General features: G+C 45.4%; 1 protein-coding gene across 2 annotated transcripts in view; it reads right to left on the bottom strand.

Annotated features, from left to right (window-relative positions):
• Positions 1 to 585: 585 nt before the first annotated feature.
• The window catches only part of SLC43A2 (solute carrier family 43 member 2), a 28,584-nt gene continuing 11,811 nt past the window's right edge, over positions 586 to 17,358 (bottom strand). For both annotated transcript variants that reach the window (XM_015880870.2, XM_015880869.3), the window contains exons 6-14: positions 14,594 to 14,686; positions 14,263 to 14,396; positions 13,643 to 13,845; positions 12,923 to 13,066; positions 9,494 to 9,632; positions 8,967 to 9,099; positions 8,002 to 8,075; positions 6,181 to 6,304; positions 586 to 5,349 (exon numbers count right to left, since the gene is read on the bottom strand). In XM_015880870.2, the coding sequence (XP_015736356.1) occupies positions 5,188 to 5,349; positions 6,181 to 6,304; positions 8,002 to 8,075; positions 8,967 to 9,099; positions 9,494 to 9,632; positions 12,923 to 13,066; positions 13,643 to 13,845; positions 14,263 to 14,396; positions 14,594 to 14,686 (1,206 nt within the window). In that variant the 3' untranslated portion in view covers positions 586 to 5,187. The remainder of the gene's footprint in view (positions 5,350 to 6,180; positions 6,305 to 8,001; positions 8,076 to 8,966; positions 9,100 to 9,493; positions 9,633 to 12,922; positions 13,067 to 13,642; positions 13,846 to 14,262; positions 14,397 to 14,593; positions 14,687 to 17,358) is intronic.

Here is a 17,358-nt window from a genome sequence, read left to right as displayed (position 1 = left end):
TTGGTTTTATAACCTCATTGCTGGAACCACACAGAGAATGGATCTTTATTTGATGGGGAAATAAACGCTGTACATTCAGCATCACCAGTAAGATCATGAAATCCCAGAGCATCCTCTTGTTTGCAGGTTGAACAGCCCTGGTTCCCTCTCCATAAGCCTTGTTGTGCTCCAGACCCCTCACAGCCTCAATACCCCTCTTTGGATACACTCCAGAGCCTGGAGGGGTTCATTTTCCCCTATATTCAACCCATATTTCCCCTATATTCAACCCATATTTCCCCTGTATTCAACCCATACACATTCATCTTTCACCCCTCACCACCAGCTCACGCTGCTTGATGAACCCCAATGTCTTTCTCAACCCGCTGTCAGAATAATGAACAACTATTAAAAACGATTATGGGAGTAAAATTCTCTTCCTTCAGCTCGAAATCCTGCTGTTTGCTCCCACCCAGAGAAGAAAAGCACAAGCATCCAAAGGGCAGCTGAGCAATTTAGCAGATGGCACCACTCCTGCTTACAGAGTCTTGTTAGGAAGCAAGAAGATGCTTTCATTACGCCCGGCCTCAGAAGGAAAACCGATGATTAACTTAATACCACATTTATTTGTAGTTAGCACTGGGAGAATGCACATCACCTTACAGACACGTATAAAGGTGACACCGGCCTGCCACAGAGTGCTTACATTTCAGTGTTAGCAAACACGCTGTGAAACGAATCTTGGCAACAGGAGGAGGGGGAATGTCTGGATAATGGGGCTATTCCAGGAGTAATAAGGGAGTGGAAGAGGATGACAGCACGGAGCACAGCACACCTGATAAAAACAGATTGCATGACAAGCAGGTAGAAAAACAAGCTGTGGGGTTATAGTTAACAAGGCAGACTGCACCTACAGAACATGGCACTGTTAGAGCTATTTCCAAAGGGGATGATGGCAAAATGTTATTTAGAGTGGTTGTTATTGTTTTTTGGAACCCTGGTGTGATATTAGCTTGTATTATGAACTGTGCATTTCAGAACGGAGAGGTAGGGAAATAGCAGAAGCGCTGCAGATGCAGGAAAATAAAACAATAAAACCAACACTTAAAGGGAACAACAAAACAACAGGACTTGCAGTTTTTAAGATGCCATTCTCTTTGCCCTGCAGTATCTGCTTTATATTTTGCAGTGTATTTCCCAAATCCATCAGCCTGTCAAGAGGGAAATCTCCTACTTGCAAATGTTTTACTGCTCATTATCCTCCATGTTTCCTTTGCAGACAGAGGATATTGGCTGGGCTTTGCTGTGAGAGCTGAACATTCCATTTGTTGCTGTTAAGTTGGACTGTCAGCACAATTTGCTCTCTTATTTTTCTAGATATCCACATCCAGCTTCATGTTGATGATCCAGATACTCTGACAATAACTCAATGCTGTTATAGGTCTCCAAATAAGAAAAGCAGCACAGGTTTTCTCTGTGGTAGCGCTGTTGTATTACTACTGTGAAGGCTCTTGATGAGGCTTAGGTAATGAGAAATTAGGGGGAAGGAAAAACCTATTACCCTTCCTTCCCCATTTGGTTTCTCTTACAAACAAACCAAACAGAAACCAAAGCATTAAATGCACGAGAGTTTTCAGAGACCGGGGCTAAGTGAAGTGGCATTTATAGGTGCCATCATGTTTCTGCTTCATTACATTCACCTGGGGATGCTTCTGCTGAGAAGATGAAGCTTTTTCCACGACCATCCCTTCACATTTCTAATACAAGTGATTGGAAGCAAGAAAACAGCCCCACCACCACCGAACAACCCACATATGCTGGCCTCTAGGAATAACATAGCTACTTATGTATATCGAGCTGTACTGGAGAACTACAGGTGAATGCATTATTGATCTTATTGATGTGGCTGTCCAATGTTTGGTTGTCTTTTATTTTTCCAACAGGGGTGGCTCATGAACACCAAAGAGTGTGCTGTTTTCCATTCCAAATATAAGGAATCTGCAGCCTCATTTCCACAGGCATCAGAGAACAAGGCAAACTACCCCAAACAGTCATATTTAACAGGACCATCTCAACAGTGTTGGTTTCTGCAGCATCCAAGGCAATGTTTAGGCTGAAGCCTTTTCATACTTCATCTTCTCACAGCCCACCCTTACATAAGGTTCAGCATTTAAGCAATTAGGTCACAATAAGCACAGTGGGTGCACATCTCACATGCAGAAACAGATCGGTAGATAGAGAAGTTTGAGACTGACATTAAAATTAGTTTAGTTCACAATTGTCAGAGTAAATTAAACCCCACGAGGTCAGATCAGATCAACATTCTACCCAGCCCAGTGTGTATTTTCTCAGTCTTTAACATATTCTTGGACGCAGAGCATGCAGAAAAAAGATTAATCTCTTGGTGTAACTTCCTTATTTACAGCAACTAAAATCCCTGAGTTATTGGATGCATCAAACCATTGTTTAACTAGTCCCTTGTGTTTAAATAATAACAATAATAATCAGTTCCCTATCACGTTCTACAGCATCACGTTTCACTGATTGACTTTGGGCTGCGTGACAAAGCACTCCCTTTAGTCTGCTTAGCCCTAAACAATTAAAATCCATTGTGTACCCACCTGTTCTTAAAACTGCAAGCCAAAGGCACGCTTTACTCTTAGCCTAAAAACACACGACTCAAAAGGCATGAGCTCTATTCTCCAAAGCTGACCGGCAGCTTCTTCACACTGTGACACACGAGCAGAGACAACAACCACATACACCCCGTGTTTTATCAGGGGAAACAATATCAGATCAGACAATTTCCCTAATAAAGGGCAGGAACTGAGAACTGCAGTAGGGAGGTAGATGGCAGGAATAAATGGGTGCTCTCTGTTTAATTTAGCTACACACACTTCAAAAGCAGCTGCATCTCCACTGTGCTCTCTCTGTACTTCTCAATTTTGCAGAGGCATTTAGATCAGGAATCCAAACAGCATTGAAGTGGACGATATCACGTTCACTGTTTCGAACTGAAGGTGGAAATGCTGAGTTAGCACACAGCCATCCTTCAGATCTATTAGGGATGCTGTGAGGCTGAGGGCTGCGGCTCAGAATCGTTCACCTGTCTGAGAGCTCAATGGAAAAAAAAAAAGATGGGTAACATCACTGTTATGTAAAATACCTCAGAGCAAAAGTAGAAATCGTTCCAATGGTTTTTAGAAGGAAGTGTAATGAGATAGAATGCAGAAACCTGCAAAAACCCTCTGGAAATCCAGGAAAGCTGTACTAGTGCTGGTGGGTCTCTAGAAATGTACCAGGAGAAGAGGAAATCAAACCAAAAGGCTGCCTCCATCATCACTCAATATAAAGAGCGTAGAGCTGGGAATGTGGGCAAGTCATTGCCAAAGCTAGAGGCCAACAGAAGAATGAAAATCTTTATAACAGCATAGGGTTGACAGCAGGCGATGAGGCTGCCTTGGAACAAACACATTTAATAAAGGCAACACGTTAAAAAATAAACCCACAGATGTGTAAAACGTTCAAGTGGCAAGTCATTTCCCAATAAGTTATTGGAGACTAAAAGGTACCGTGAGTGGAGCATCCACTGAACTGCCACTGGGTGGCCAAGGGCAGCAACTCAAGATGGCGCTGCCGTCCCACACAGCCCGACATCCCAGTGACCTGGAATTGGCAGCTCAGAAGATGCTCCATCTTCATAATTGATTTATTTCTCCCCGCCATCCTCCCTGCAGTCACTAGTTCAGCCCATTGCAGTGCTGCACGCAACGTGTGGTGGCTAACATGAGTCACAAGCTACAGAGGCTGAGCTGCTGACCTCAACGGGAAGGTGAAAGGGAGGAATGTCTACTTTAGATGAGGCCTAGGAAAACCATTATAAAAATAAGCGGGTTAAGAATTCCCTTTGTATTCCTTCTATGGCAAATAGGCCCTGGGGCACCTTTACCCACATGTATTGCTCTACAAGTCAGCTTCACCATACAATCAGTCACCACGTACTCTGTCCAGACAGAGCACCGACAACACAGAAGGCTTTTAATACAGCCAAACCAGCAGCTTTTTGGTCAGAGTAACCTGGCGTTCAGCAGCTTGGAGCCTATGTCAGAACAATGTAGATAAGCTATGGCTAGAGGAAGAGTTCTTTTGCCACATCACCCTGCCATACATCCACAGGATCCAGTTACCAAACAAGGAGTGTTCTGCACTCTCGACTCTTTACAACAAGAAGTCAGCTTATGACAAGTGAACACCAAGGTATTTGGAGCCCCACAACCCAGCTTCAAGAAGCTTCTCCACTTCAGTAACTACATGCTGCTGCTCCCCTCCCAGGGTCACGCTGGAGGGAGGAAGAGGCAAAAGGCAACAAGTCTCAAAAGCACTTCATCGGTAAACGAGATCCAATTCCTATCTCAACAGTTCCAGGACTGCAGGCAGTTTACAATGTGTACGGGTGGCTTACAGGCTGGGAAGAGAGGAACACCAGGCCTTAGGCTTGGTGTAGGACCAAGAACAGTTCAGTAGGCTCTTCATTTCTGTGTGGAAGGCAGATCCATTGCTCACAGTCTGTGTTGTTGTAGTAATAAAACATTTGGGAGCTGTCAGTGCTAGCAGCCAACATTTAGCAATACACTGAAGCCGTGATAATATACGAAGGAATAAATCCCCTTCCCTGCCTCAGAAACAGTCTGGGATACCTCTGGATAGGCAGTAAAACTGCTGAGTCCAGCTACGTATCGAGCAGAAAGACCATTATGAAGCCTCAGGAAGAGAGGAGAGTGCAACTTACATCTGAGACAGTCAGCCGAGTTGGGAGAAGTGGAGGGAGAACAGAGTTCAGCACGTTACATTTGCTAATTCAAATTAAGGTCTTTCTTCCCTCTTCCCCCATCCATCTGTTCCTTCTCTCCCAGTTTCCTATGCAGAGCCTCTGCAGCTGGAGAGTGTGATCAGGGGATAATTTAAGACACAATATCTGTGTGGCCTTTATAAAAAGGAAAAAAAAAAATAAAATAAAGTCTTGTGTTCTGGAGTAAGGAGTGTGAAGTCTCCTCCTGCCATAGATCTGAGGAAAGCTCAGTCATCATGTCCAGCCCTCACTCCAGTGATGAACAAAGCCAGGAGAGAAAAAACCTGGCTTACACCACAGGTAGAACCCACGGATACGGTAGGAACCTGTACAGGGGAGGTTGTGTTTGAAGCACCAGTTTAAACAAAAGCTTCCTCATTGGGAGTGCCATTGATTTTGAGGAAGAGTTTGGAATCTTCGATCTTCTGTTTTCTTTCTCTTTCTAGCCTGCGTTTGTAGCAGACCAGGTAGATCGGAAGGCAGAAGCCGAGTAAGCTCAAACCGAGCAAGCCAACGTTCACCTGCAGGAAGACAGACAAAACAGGCAGGTTAAAACAACAACAATCAGGTCATGCATGCCCAAGTGTCAGAACCCAGCTCACGTCACTTGGCTACAGGCAAACCAGGAGACGCCCTGCTCTCTGTATTGGCAACAACATCCTTTGTATTTTTTATTTACACTCCGGTGCCCAGCGCACCATGCATGGAAATTAAATAATGCAAGAGTTTGTTGCTGTGGATCTCAGCTGCAATAGTCTGTTGTTCCACGCAACAGGTAGGGGCTGTTCAAGGTGCATTTCTTTTCTACCAGCATCACTGGCTGAAGAGCCATGTATTGCTGGAGTGCAGATGTAGGCACATGCAGCCTGGAGATCAAGACTCTCCAAAAAACTGACACATTATAGTGCCAGTGAGCTGCCCACACACTCAACAATACACCACACACTTGTCCTACCCTCAAAAGCCACTTGGCTTTCCCAACATTAGCATCAACAAGCCAAAATTTACTGATCATTAGTTTATGGTTCTCAAGAGAACAGCGAATTTCTACTGCATTTGAGGGCTGGACAAATTAACTCACTGTTACCTTACAGATTTTGACCTCCCATGCAAAATGTCTGCAAACATCAGCCTTCTCCCTTCAAACACACCAGAAAAGGGTTAACACCATTCCCTCCCAAGGCCTCATTTCTCACACAGGAAAGGGTCTCTTGGACAGCACCAAGGTAACAACTTCCACTCCCTGCAGTTTATAACCTTGGTCCATGCACAGGAGTGTTTTTGTTTGCAAAGAAATGAGCCCAAATCATCTTCACCACTGAATCTGCATATTATATTTGAAAATAACTTGCCCAGAGAGGGTCTCCTTCCAGAGGTCCTGTTAATGCCATAAACAGAGGCTGCTGCAGAAGGGCGAAAAGGGCACTGATCAATGACTGCAGCCCTGTCAAGCTACCAAACTGAGTAGAGGGGTATCTGTCAACAGAAAAAGCAATAGCGTTATTATATGTCACCTTGACTGTTCACAACACCCAGCTCAGGTTACGCTCCCAGTAGACTAGCACAACAGAATACAGTCTCAAGAGAGGCACGGCATGAAGAACTTCTCTCTCCTGAACTTATATACAGCTACCTCTTATTCCAGAGATTTTAGTTACACTTGGTAGTGAGCACAGCGCTCTGGATCAGAGCACACCCAGTGGTGGAACAGATGCCTTCTCTCTCCAGACAATTCTTATCCTGAATTCAAAATCTTAAGAAATATCAGATCTAGCACTTGTTTTGTTGTACTATGAGACAGATGGAGGTGCTTATACAACTACTCCTACTGCAAAGGGAGAAGAGTGTTGACATTTACAAGCTAAAAGCAGGGCCTCGTTATCCAGATGACAGCATTAGCAGCTATGCAATCATTTTCATCTGGCCACAGCAACTCGCTCCATTTAGAAGTGAGCGAAACCTGCACAGCAGGTTAGTGTGTGTTTTCCTTTTTAGAGGACAAGTCTGATCCCATGTCAAATTAAACAATGCTGCTCATTGGAAAGTGCTGAATATCAGATACTACTAATGGAAAAATAAATCTCAAGAGCAGCCCAACATCTGCCTCTTTTCACAACTGAACGGCGCTTAGAAAAAGTCAGGTTGGAAAGAAGAAAAGCTGATGAAAACTTTCCAGTATTCAAAGAAGTCAAATTGAAACAAAAAATAAAGAAGTCAGAAAGAGCTGCAATGGTCAGAGAGGTTTAGCTTACAAGCAAGCTGATATCTACAACAACAGACATTTACTGTGACTAGGACAAAAATGTTTTTGCTTGTAGCTACCATAGAACCAAAAATTAGAATGGTTTTGATTTAGTGCCTGAGATGGGTTTTTGAATCTGGAATACACAAGCACCAAGACAAAAACCTTTCACAGAATGGGTCTGTGGAGCCTCCATCCATGGAGATATTCCAAACCCAAGTGGACACAGGGCTGGACAACCTGCTCTAGCTGACCCTGCTTGAGCAGGAGGGTTGGATTAGATGGTGTTGAGAGGTTCCTTCCCCACCTCAACCACTCTTTGATCCTCTGAAAGCCATCAGTTTCTCCCTGTTCTCCGTCCAGCAGCTTGGGACAGAGAGGCAGATTTGTTTTCAAAGTGAAAACTATTGCTTACTAAGGAAGAGAGTATTTAGATCCATCTATTGATAACTTCGATAAGTTGGAAGCAGGATGGATAATCCACCTGGGAAAGGGAGTATGCCTCACTAATGGTATATTGGGCAATGCTTTACCAATGCAACTTCAGAGTAGACCAGCAGCAATATGCTCAATTATGTTAATGTTTTACAGTGTTTTACCCAGACACATACACACAGCTACCCAACATAACAAAAAAAGCCTTGAGTTTTTACTATATAACCCCTAGTGTCAATGGCCTAGTCTCACTGATACAAGTTATGCCTCTGTCCTGGCAGTTATGCCAAAGGGGTTATCAGTTTCCAAAGAAGGAATTTATCAGCCAGGACTTCAGTCCAGCTACTATCACACCCAGCAGGGACAGGGAATAAAAACTGCATTATTTTTCCCCTCTGACCACACAGACTTCTCAGTCTCCCTCTCACCAGGGCTTCTTATCACCTCAAACCAGTTTATCTGTCCAGCTTCATATTATAGGTAAGCAGAGACTTACACAGCTGCATAGAGGCCTCCCACTGCTGAGTGGATAAATCCTCTCACAATTGTGTGCAATATGAAGGAAAGAATCTGCAAAGAGAAGAACAAAATGTCAAGTGCTTGATGCCAAGGGGTACCAGACCCCAACACACAACCATTCCTAAAAGGTGCTCTCCTTTCTAGTACATATGCAGACCTGAGCAGCCCAGAGCCCAAACCTGAAGACTGCCACAAGGAAATAACTTGTGTTCATCTCTAAAAGCAATGTTTTTCCTTACTTTGCTGACATGTCACGTTGTGCTTGACCATACGCAAGACCTTTCTCTTTTGTAGATGACACTGTTGCAAGGACACGTACCCAGGAAGCAGTAGCAGGGGTCACAACATTCTCTTTTTGAACTTGTGTCCAATTTAGTTAAATTTCCACGAGTTATTGCAGACAAAATGCAAATAAGAACAAACGACATCTGTCTGCCCACGTCACCAGGGCACATCTAAGGATAGTATAAAAATCACTGAACTCACCTGCCAAAAGCAGGTGCTGTCACAAAATAAATATTATAACAGGTTTATAATCCCACACTGGGCATAGCATTTGGTGCAGAAATAACCTGCTGTATATACTGACGTCACAGTCAGCAGCTTAAATCAAGCCCAGGTTAAAAACGCAAGCACTGCTAAGAGCACCACAATAGGGAAGTATGTGCAGTTACAGAGCTCAGCTGCACAAACTCCGTGTATAAACCACACATCAACTCTGCTGTTTTAACTACACTTGCTTCTTTAGGTTATCTCATTTTAACTGAATGGTACTATTTGTTTCAGCTTTAAGGCTGGGGTTCCCAAAGCAGCCCTGAGATCTCCCAGCAGTGCCAAAACACCTTCCTGCCATCAGCCAGTTCTGCTGGTTTGCCAGCTGTCCCAGCATCATTGTACCTATGCCACCAACCCCTCCTGGGCACCTCATTTTGACCTATTCACCTGCAGTGGTAGATTGGGAATGAGGCAGGTGATTCCAAATCCAACCAGCAGGACATTTGTGAACGCGAAGGCATTGGTGGCGTTGGTGATTTTCTGGATCTGACGATCACGTTTTTTCTTTTTCTTGTCGCCTCTGTAAGGATAATAAAGTCTATATTACAAAAAAGCACTTTCAGCAGCTGCTGAAATTCATGGCAAGAGTCTCTACATTGACTACATAAACCAGTCTGCCTAAAGGTCTGGCTATGGAGATGGAGGGATCTCCATTGGAGAAAAGTAAGGAACAAGTGGCAATTACTTCAGTGCTGCTGCTGTTAAACTCAGGCTTTCCTTCTAGTATATGTGCTACAAATTAAGTTTGCTCCTCTTAACTGATCTTAAGAAATATGGAAGACACAGTCCCCTTCTTCCTTGCAATTATCAAGTCTTCCTTCAAGCTTTCTTTTCTACCAATATCCTGTTCAGTCCTCTGTATGTTAATGGAGCAAGAGGCCCTACTACATGGCTGCATGGAGCACACTACGCACTGCTCAGCGTTGCTGTCCTCGTTCTCTTCAGAGCCATCATCACACTCCTTCATCCTCCAGTCCATGATGTACCCAATCACAGGCGCTGTCAGCAGGCACAGCAGTTGGAGCACCCCAAAAATGGAAGTGTAGAGACTCACTGCAGGGGAAAAATAGAAGATTTTAAAGGTATCAGTTCAAGGAATCAGTAACAGGAAAGCAGACATAAGAAACTTCCTCCTCACTGTTCACCTTTCCTATTAGAAGCCCAGATCCCAGATTAACCTGCAGGGTTGAAAGCAGCTGGGATGCAAAGTTCTTCCTTCTATGGTATTTTTAGAGGAGCATCAGCCCAACAGCAGGCAGGACCAGCAGGGGCACCCAAAAAGCTGCTTTGTACCAGTGAGGTTTGTGCTGGTTAGGAACAGCAGGGAAAGTTCTGCAAGTGATGCATCCTGCACAGCATCCCTGCCTTAGTCATCTCCTCTGCTGCCTGGCAGGGAGCTCCAGATGCATCTTCTCCAGATCAGAAGCTCCAACAAGGACAAGCCATGCTAGGAAGGTGAAATCTATGCCATTTTGTGAAGGATGGACTAGTTTAGAAGTGGCTCTATGGGAGGAAATCAGCAGCAAGTAACACAGCATCTGTGAGCAGTCATTAACATTTCAAACTGATTACAATTCCCCGCATGTTAATCATAGGAGAAGTGTCTACATGGCTCTCTAGGGGAAAGCTGAGGCCAGCAGACTTAGAAGAAGCCTCCCCCCCTCCTCTTATCAGACAGTTCCCCCCATCCCACAATGCTTTTTCCACTTCCTCTCTGCAGCCCACATGATGGATCTGCAGGCATCACACTGAAGGGCTGGTGAGTCAGTGTTACCCCAGCTCTGAAATAAGGATGTGATTCCAAAACTGACAACCTCAGCACAGAGCGCTCACAAGTTGCAGCACCGTAAGCAAAAGCAGTCGAGAAGAATTGTAGTTTATCCCTCCCAGTGCATGGCCAGGGCTCTCCAAAGCATTACAGTCATGACTTATACCAAAATCAAGGCAGTATTGGAGAGGGGTTTCCAAGAAGCCTTCCTCTCTATGCAGTCATAGCCAACCCTGGGCTGCCTCGTAGTGCCCAGGCGTGGCACCAGTTCATCCCTTCCTGGCTCCAGTTGCTGGCTGTGGAACTAAGAGGAACTTCCAGCTCCAGCCTCTGAACTCACATTCCTGCTCCCATTACCTCTGCACAAGCAAGCCCTGACGTGGCCCCACATCCCGTCTGCTGGAGCCAAAAGAAACAGGTGGCATCACCCTCTACAAACACTCCCAAAGCTGATTTGCTCTTGCGTGGTTATTTTTTAACAGAGGGTAAGAAGCAAGCCATGCTGTCAACTTTTGTTTCTCTCTGCTATTCTGAACACTTAATCTTGGGCTCTGAACGCTGGGAGCAGTAGCCAGCATCAAGAAGGGAACAAAATTTATGGGGACAGCAAAAGGAGAGGTTCTATAGATAAATTGAGGAGACTGTTCCTATCATAAAAACGGCTATTTCCTAAAAAGGAAAAAGAATATGAAGCAAACAACAACAGGTACAGCAGAAGCAAAGCAAACAGAAAGGCCTGCAGACATGGGCACAACCCTTTACACCCGCTGTTCTATAAGTCATTAGGTCCAACTGCCCTGAGCAATACAGCCAAGTTTTCCAGCCTATCCTGGTTCTACCCAAGGTCTCCAGCACTGTCAGATTTGGAAGCGAGGTGGCGATTTATGAAATACAAAGCCAACTTAAGAGTCTCAAACACAACAGATCTCCCCTCACCTGCCTTCCCATGATACAATTACCATTTAGATGGCTTCTGAACTCTCTAGCTTTACCCCTCCACATTTCAGGGTTTCCAGAAGAGAAGGAGCCATGCACTGACTGCTTTTCCACCTCTGCGTTTCACAACATGACATGCACAGGAAGCAGAACTTCCAATAACAAAGTGCTTCGCTGCAGCTTCAAGCCTTCATGCTCTCTGATTTCCTTTAAATCCTTCTCTCCTGGGTATATCTTGGTTCCCTTTGACCATAACAACACTGGCAGCTCTTTTCTCCCCTTGCCAAGTTTTGCAGGTGGGGGGAGCGCTCTGAGCAAACAGCAAGTAAACAAGGCACAAACAAGGAATCAGAGAGAGCAGCATCCCATCCTGTCCTGATGGGCATTGGATTACATTTCTAGAGATCCACACGCGTCTTGGAACAGCTCTCACAGCCTGACACTGCTGTGACCACACAAAACCACTGTTTTGCTGGTGCCATGGAAACACCAAGACAGCGGATTGCACTGCGAGCCCAGGCTGCATTCGAAGGGAGGAGGGGGAGAATGGGAAGAAATCTCAAAGGTGGCATAGAAGAACAATTCGCCCAATAGGCACAAGTTGTTTTTCTTCAAAGCGCAGAGCTTGACTGAAAAAGAATTGGTGGCATAAATTGATATTAATCTTAAAATACTGGGAAAGGGGATAGGAAATAACTAGAGCAAGCCAGGGGGAAAATATATATATATATCTTAGTACAAGAATTGCAAGGTAAGCAGAAAACTGAGCTGTGCTGGGAAAGGTAGGCAGCATGAAGTTCGTCCTGTTTACTGTTTAATGCCTAAATTGGCTCTTGAGCCAGGAGATAAAGAGCTGAATGCTGCAGGCTGTCAAACGCTCAAACAAAGCAATTCAGGGAATGCCAGGGCGCTTGGAGTTTCCTTCCCTCCCCCAGAGCTCACTCCTGCTCTCAGAGGAGCGCCTCTTGATTTATCAGCTCCATGCAATCCAGATTTAACAAGTTCAAACTGGATCTTACTACAAAGGACAAAAAAAAAAGGAGCTAAGTCTTGTTTTGCAATCCTGCGTATTTTCAACAACAGTAAACTAATGTACTCTTTCCTGTTTGCTCCATGTACTGAATCAGAGCTATAAATATAAGTCCAGCACAGCGAGCAACCCCTGAGCCTCCCCACACACATGGGCTGCACAAAACAGCCATGACTTCACTTTTCCCACCCTTCTGCTGGGACCAGACACCCAGCCCAGCCAATGTTCATAGAGTCAGCTGTTCTGTGTGTCGTGCTTGCTTAGGATAAGTAAAGCAAATAACCTGGATAAAATAGATTTCCCAATTAAAAAATAAAAGCCACAGTCCATCCTGAGAGAGCACTTTCAACAAGTTATTGGAAGGAATATCATGGAATAGTATTTAATAGACACTGGGCTAAAATTAGATTGACATTCAAGTGTTCACCTCACTGTCCCTCTGCCCTGAGCCAGCTCCAGCCTTCCACTGGACCCTACCACCAGCAGTCACCTGCACCAGTAATTGCTGTACACGATGTGTTTGCTGAGTAATCAGGCATGCTGACCTCTTGGAAGGATCGAGACTGGGTCAGCACCAAGTTCCAAGGAAGCAGATTAAAGTCACCCTACCTTGGCTTTCGTCTCCAGACAGAAACTCAAGGATGGTGTTCATGGCCCCCATGTAGAAGATGAGCCGCAGCTGGGTGACACACATGGTGATGAGGCTGAGCAGCAAGATGGGGCTGAAGACACTCTTCATAAAGGAGGGAGAAGCTGCAGAAGGAAAAACGGAGTCTCTGAAGAAGGCAGCATGGCCTTATAGACAGGTATGACTTTAGAAGAGGCTGCAACCCTTTGGGTTAGCAGGCCTTCTGGCCATTCATCCCAGCATGGTACCAGTAGTGGCAGCCCCCAAGTCTGCTGAGAACAACTGTCTGCTGTCCTACAAACTTCCTTACTGAATAGTGGCATATGCTGGGAGTTTGGTCACCAAAAACAGGGGCAAAGAAAGTCTCACCCAATGCTGCTGAGCAGAGCAGAAGGAAACTTCAAGCCATTTCCTTCTGCCATATCCCTGAGGAAGGAAGGCTGGGAGGCCTAAGAGACAGCGGTGACCAACTGTGTTGTCCCCTGTGGCCATACCAGTCTCCCATGCAGTCATCCACACCTGGCAACAGCATACTTTAGCAGGCATACACAGGCAAGATTCCTTGTATAACTGAACTCTTATCTACATAGCGGTGCCTGGCATGTGGCCTTGGCAACATATGGAACATATATCATGCTGTCTCATATAAACAGGCCTGGAGTAGAGCACCATTATCCCCTGGGGCATGTGGTGAACCCCACCTGTGCTGTCAGGCTGGCACTTCACTTCAAGGTCCACTGTGGACAGGCAGAGCTTGTTGTTCTCTTGCAAGGCTGCTGACTCTTTGGGACCTTTCATGGAGCTCCCCACGCTCAGTCTGCGTCCCACTGTTGTGACTTGCTTGTAGAACTGCTTCCCAGTGATTTTGTGGTCAAATCCCAGCCAGCTGAACTTTATTTTCACCCTGTTGGGCAGTAAAGAGAATGAGGGCTGCAGCACAGGGTGGGAGTTAGAGGCAGCAGAGCTGTGGGAATCAGGCTGTGTGGATGCAAGGCACCAGGTTTCTACCCACAAACCCACAGGATGTCTGGATCCAGAGCAGACAGATGTACTTGACCTGGACCACTTTACTTTGGCACACACCATTGAAGGAATGCTTATTGTTACAGGCACATCATTGGCCTTCATAGTTCTAATGCTTTGGAAGGTTAAAGTTTTAAGAGATATTTGTCAGTCAAGATATAAAGATAGTGTGAGACAGAAATCCTCACCCTCGAAAGAACTGGCAGCAATAAGCAACATGTAAGGGAATTCCCTGCCCTCTCTTCAATATTGGTTGTGAGGAGGGTCAGCCCCCAGGGCTCATCTAGATGATACTTACGTATAGTCCATGTCTTCTGGTCCTGGGAAGGGCTCCAGTGGCCAGTTGAAGAAGCAGTTGAGGAAAACTAGTCCTGCACAACTTGCCCAGACAAGCAGAATAAGGATGAAGGAGACCCCAAAGTCATATATAACCTGGAAAGCAGAAGGAAATATGACTTTGGTTGTAAGAGCAGAAAATTTGGAAGTCTGTAAACACACACAGGAACTGAATCTTGCAAAAACATGTCACTAAAAAAGTGCTCAAACAATTAATTCCCCTTTCTTTTGACATCATTGCTAAATCTCCAGCTAAACAGAGCCAGTAAGGAATCACGATCCCACAGACTCACCTTGATTCCTGGGAAGGTCACAGCAGAGGAAGCATAGGAGCCAATCATCAGAGCAATGAACGTGGAACGAAGGTCACCAAACATGTTGGGCAGCTGGGGACAGAAAAATCGGTTGGAACAGGTTGCTGCCCAGGTAAGGGGAGAAACCTCTTGAGAAAATGCTGGCATTCAGAGTTAAGAATTCTGGATACCAGAACCCCCCAAAATAAACAGTTCAAGAATGGCTTAGCTCATTAGAATGAAGCCCTACGGGTAAGTCCTATGGGTTACAATGGCATGTCCATTGTCAGGGAATGTCTACAATCCACAGTTTATGTGCTCAACATCACTGCTTTCTTCCAGACTGACTGCATGCTTTGCATTGGTCACCTTTAGCACAGGATCCTTTGTTCCAGTCTTTGTGCTTTCCTTAAGGGCTCCTTTCCCCCATACTACACCCACCACCTCTTTCTGTCCATAAATCCATGCTCAGGTTCCCTGCCAATCACTCTCCTTTTAGCCAAGAGCTGCTAGAAATGGGCCGTGACAGCTCCACAATCCCTAACACACCTTGGGCTGCCAGCTTTGTTTACACATCTCAGGTCAGCACCTAATCTTTGCAGTAGACTGGAAAGCTCCTGTTATAACAAGAAGGAATAGGAACTAACATGAACTGCGTTGCTGCTATGTTTCCACCAACAACCAGCTTCCCCCATGCAGACAGACTGTATAAGTGTGATTTGGTTGCCTTCTGTCTGCTTTTTCAGGTCACAGAGTCCCCAAATCCACTCAGGCATCATTACAACGTCAGCCTTGGGGGTCTCCAAGGACACTGCAGGTGCCTTCTAGCACTGAAAGCTTAACATCATTTTATCTGTTTTCAAGACAATAAAATGATTTGGAGAATATTGGATCGAGTCTGAGCAAGAAAATGCTCTCATTCTCATTTCAGTGCTTGAAAACAAATCCATCTTTTCCAGGAGCAGCATATAAGGCAAGTGAATCTGGCTTGTGTCACAGCGGGACCAGCATGTTTACAGCACAAGTATTCCTGCGCAGGAACACTCGAGGATCCATCTGGCTGTTTATCATCCCTCTGCCTCACTGCGGAGCTTTCTATGCAGCACAGCCTCCAGGTCCTCGGATAACCCCAGCCGGAGAACAGCAGCAGAAGACACTGAGCCCCAAGTGGGCATGGCAGAGGCAGAAAACGCTGCACTTCACTGCAGCAAGGATCCCCACACCCATCCCCACATCCCCGCATCCGGGAGCTCTGCCAACAGGCTGCTTTCAGGAGCTGCAGACAGGAAACTGCTAAGGATCCAAAGGTCTGTTACCAGGCATAGAAATCCCTCCCTGGAAGGGTTGGCCTAAATACACACCCTTAGAAAAGAGCATCTGCAGGATGAAATATCTGCAGGTTGCAGGGGCTGGCCATTGTCACCAGGCAGGGTGTTTGTATAATCTCCAATGCCCCCAAACCTAAAATAATCTCCAGAAATTACAACAAACAGCTGCTGCTGTTGGAGAGCTGTGAGCAGGGTGAGAGCTGTACAAACACAGCTGCTTCTTGGCTCGGGTTGCTTTTCCCCAGAGTCTCAGAGATGACAAAAAAGCCTTTTTCATAAGCAGATGAGCAGCTCCCAGGTGGATCCTCCTGCTTTGGGAGGTACCAGAAACCCAGAATGAGCCCAAAAGCAAACAGCTACTTCTGGGAAACCCAAATCTGCTTCTGCTTCAGTGGGGACAAGTTTTAGAAAGGCTTGAGACTTTGGAAAATCCCATTTGGCAGCAAGTGGTCGGATTAAAGAAAATTGGACAGAGGAGATTCATTGGGCTGGATAAGATCTTATCAAGTGCAACTGCTAACACTGAACACTCAGGAGGAAAGGAAACCTGAGAGCTGAAGGGACAGAGTGAAAACAGCCTGGGTCTGGACAGAAAATCCCTCAGCCTGCAGGTGTTAGCACTGGCAGTGCCTGCCTGGGTCCCGGCTGAAGACCAGCTACTAAAATAACGTGCAGTATTTACTAAGCCAGATTTCCAGCATAGCAGCAAGCACTGGAAAAACATGAACCCCAGGGATGAGAAAGAAAACACACACCATCCACAGAGCAAGTAGGATTTTTGCCTTCTGCCACCAGCAGGATCTGATCCTCAATCTGACCTTATTCCTACAGGCCAGAACTGACTTCTCCACTGACTTCTGCCCACTCTGGTATGAGTATCTCAATTATGGAGGACCTACCATGAAGAAACTCTTACATCTCCTGTTTAAAGGTCAATAACACTCCAGGTATAATTAACTTCATGCCCTGCCTGAAAGATACCGACTTGATTTTGCCACACCGTAAGCTGTTTTTTCCTGGAGCCCTTTACTACAGGTGTGCAATCCCAAACTGATAAAAATCACTTCCTGGTTTCCTCTTGCAGATGACTTCTCCTCATTTGCCCTACAGTGAGTTTAAAGACCTCCAATTAGTTGTATAAGTTTTCATCTTTTCCCTATATAAAAGAATACCACAATAAAAAACAGCCCCACCAAAGCCAGCTCCCCTCCTATTGCAAGGACAGAAGGAAAAAAAGAAAGATCAAGGGACTGAGAACTGGACTTGGAAATGGCATTTCCATTCAAGCTAAGCTTTGTTTTCCCTATCAGGGGGTACATTTGGAAATAATACAGACAATAAAAACATGTTCTCCAGGAAAGCCTCAAACTGCCCGCTTTGTCCTACACATATGGAGACTCCTGTTCCCGTTCTCCAACAAACAAAAGATCACAGAGC

Source organism: Coturnix japonica, chromosome 22 (genome assembly GCF_054131305.1).
Source record: "Coturnix japonica strain WE chromosome 22, WE-NBRP24, whole genome shotgun sequence".
In the NCBI taxonomy this organism is placed as follows: domain Eukaryota; kingdom Metazoa; phylum Chordata; class Aves; order Galliformes; family Phasianidae; genus Coturnix; species Coturnix japonica.
Note: the sequence above shows the minus strand (reverse complement) of the source record. Positions and strands in the feature narration are given on the sequence as shown.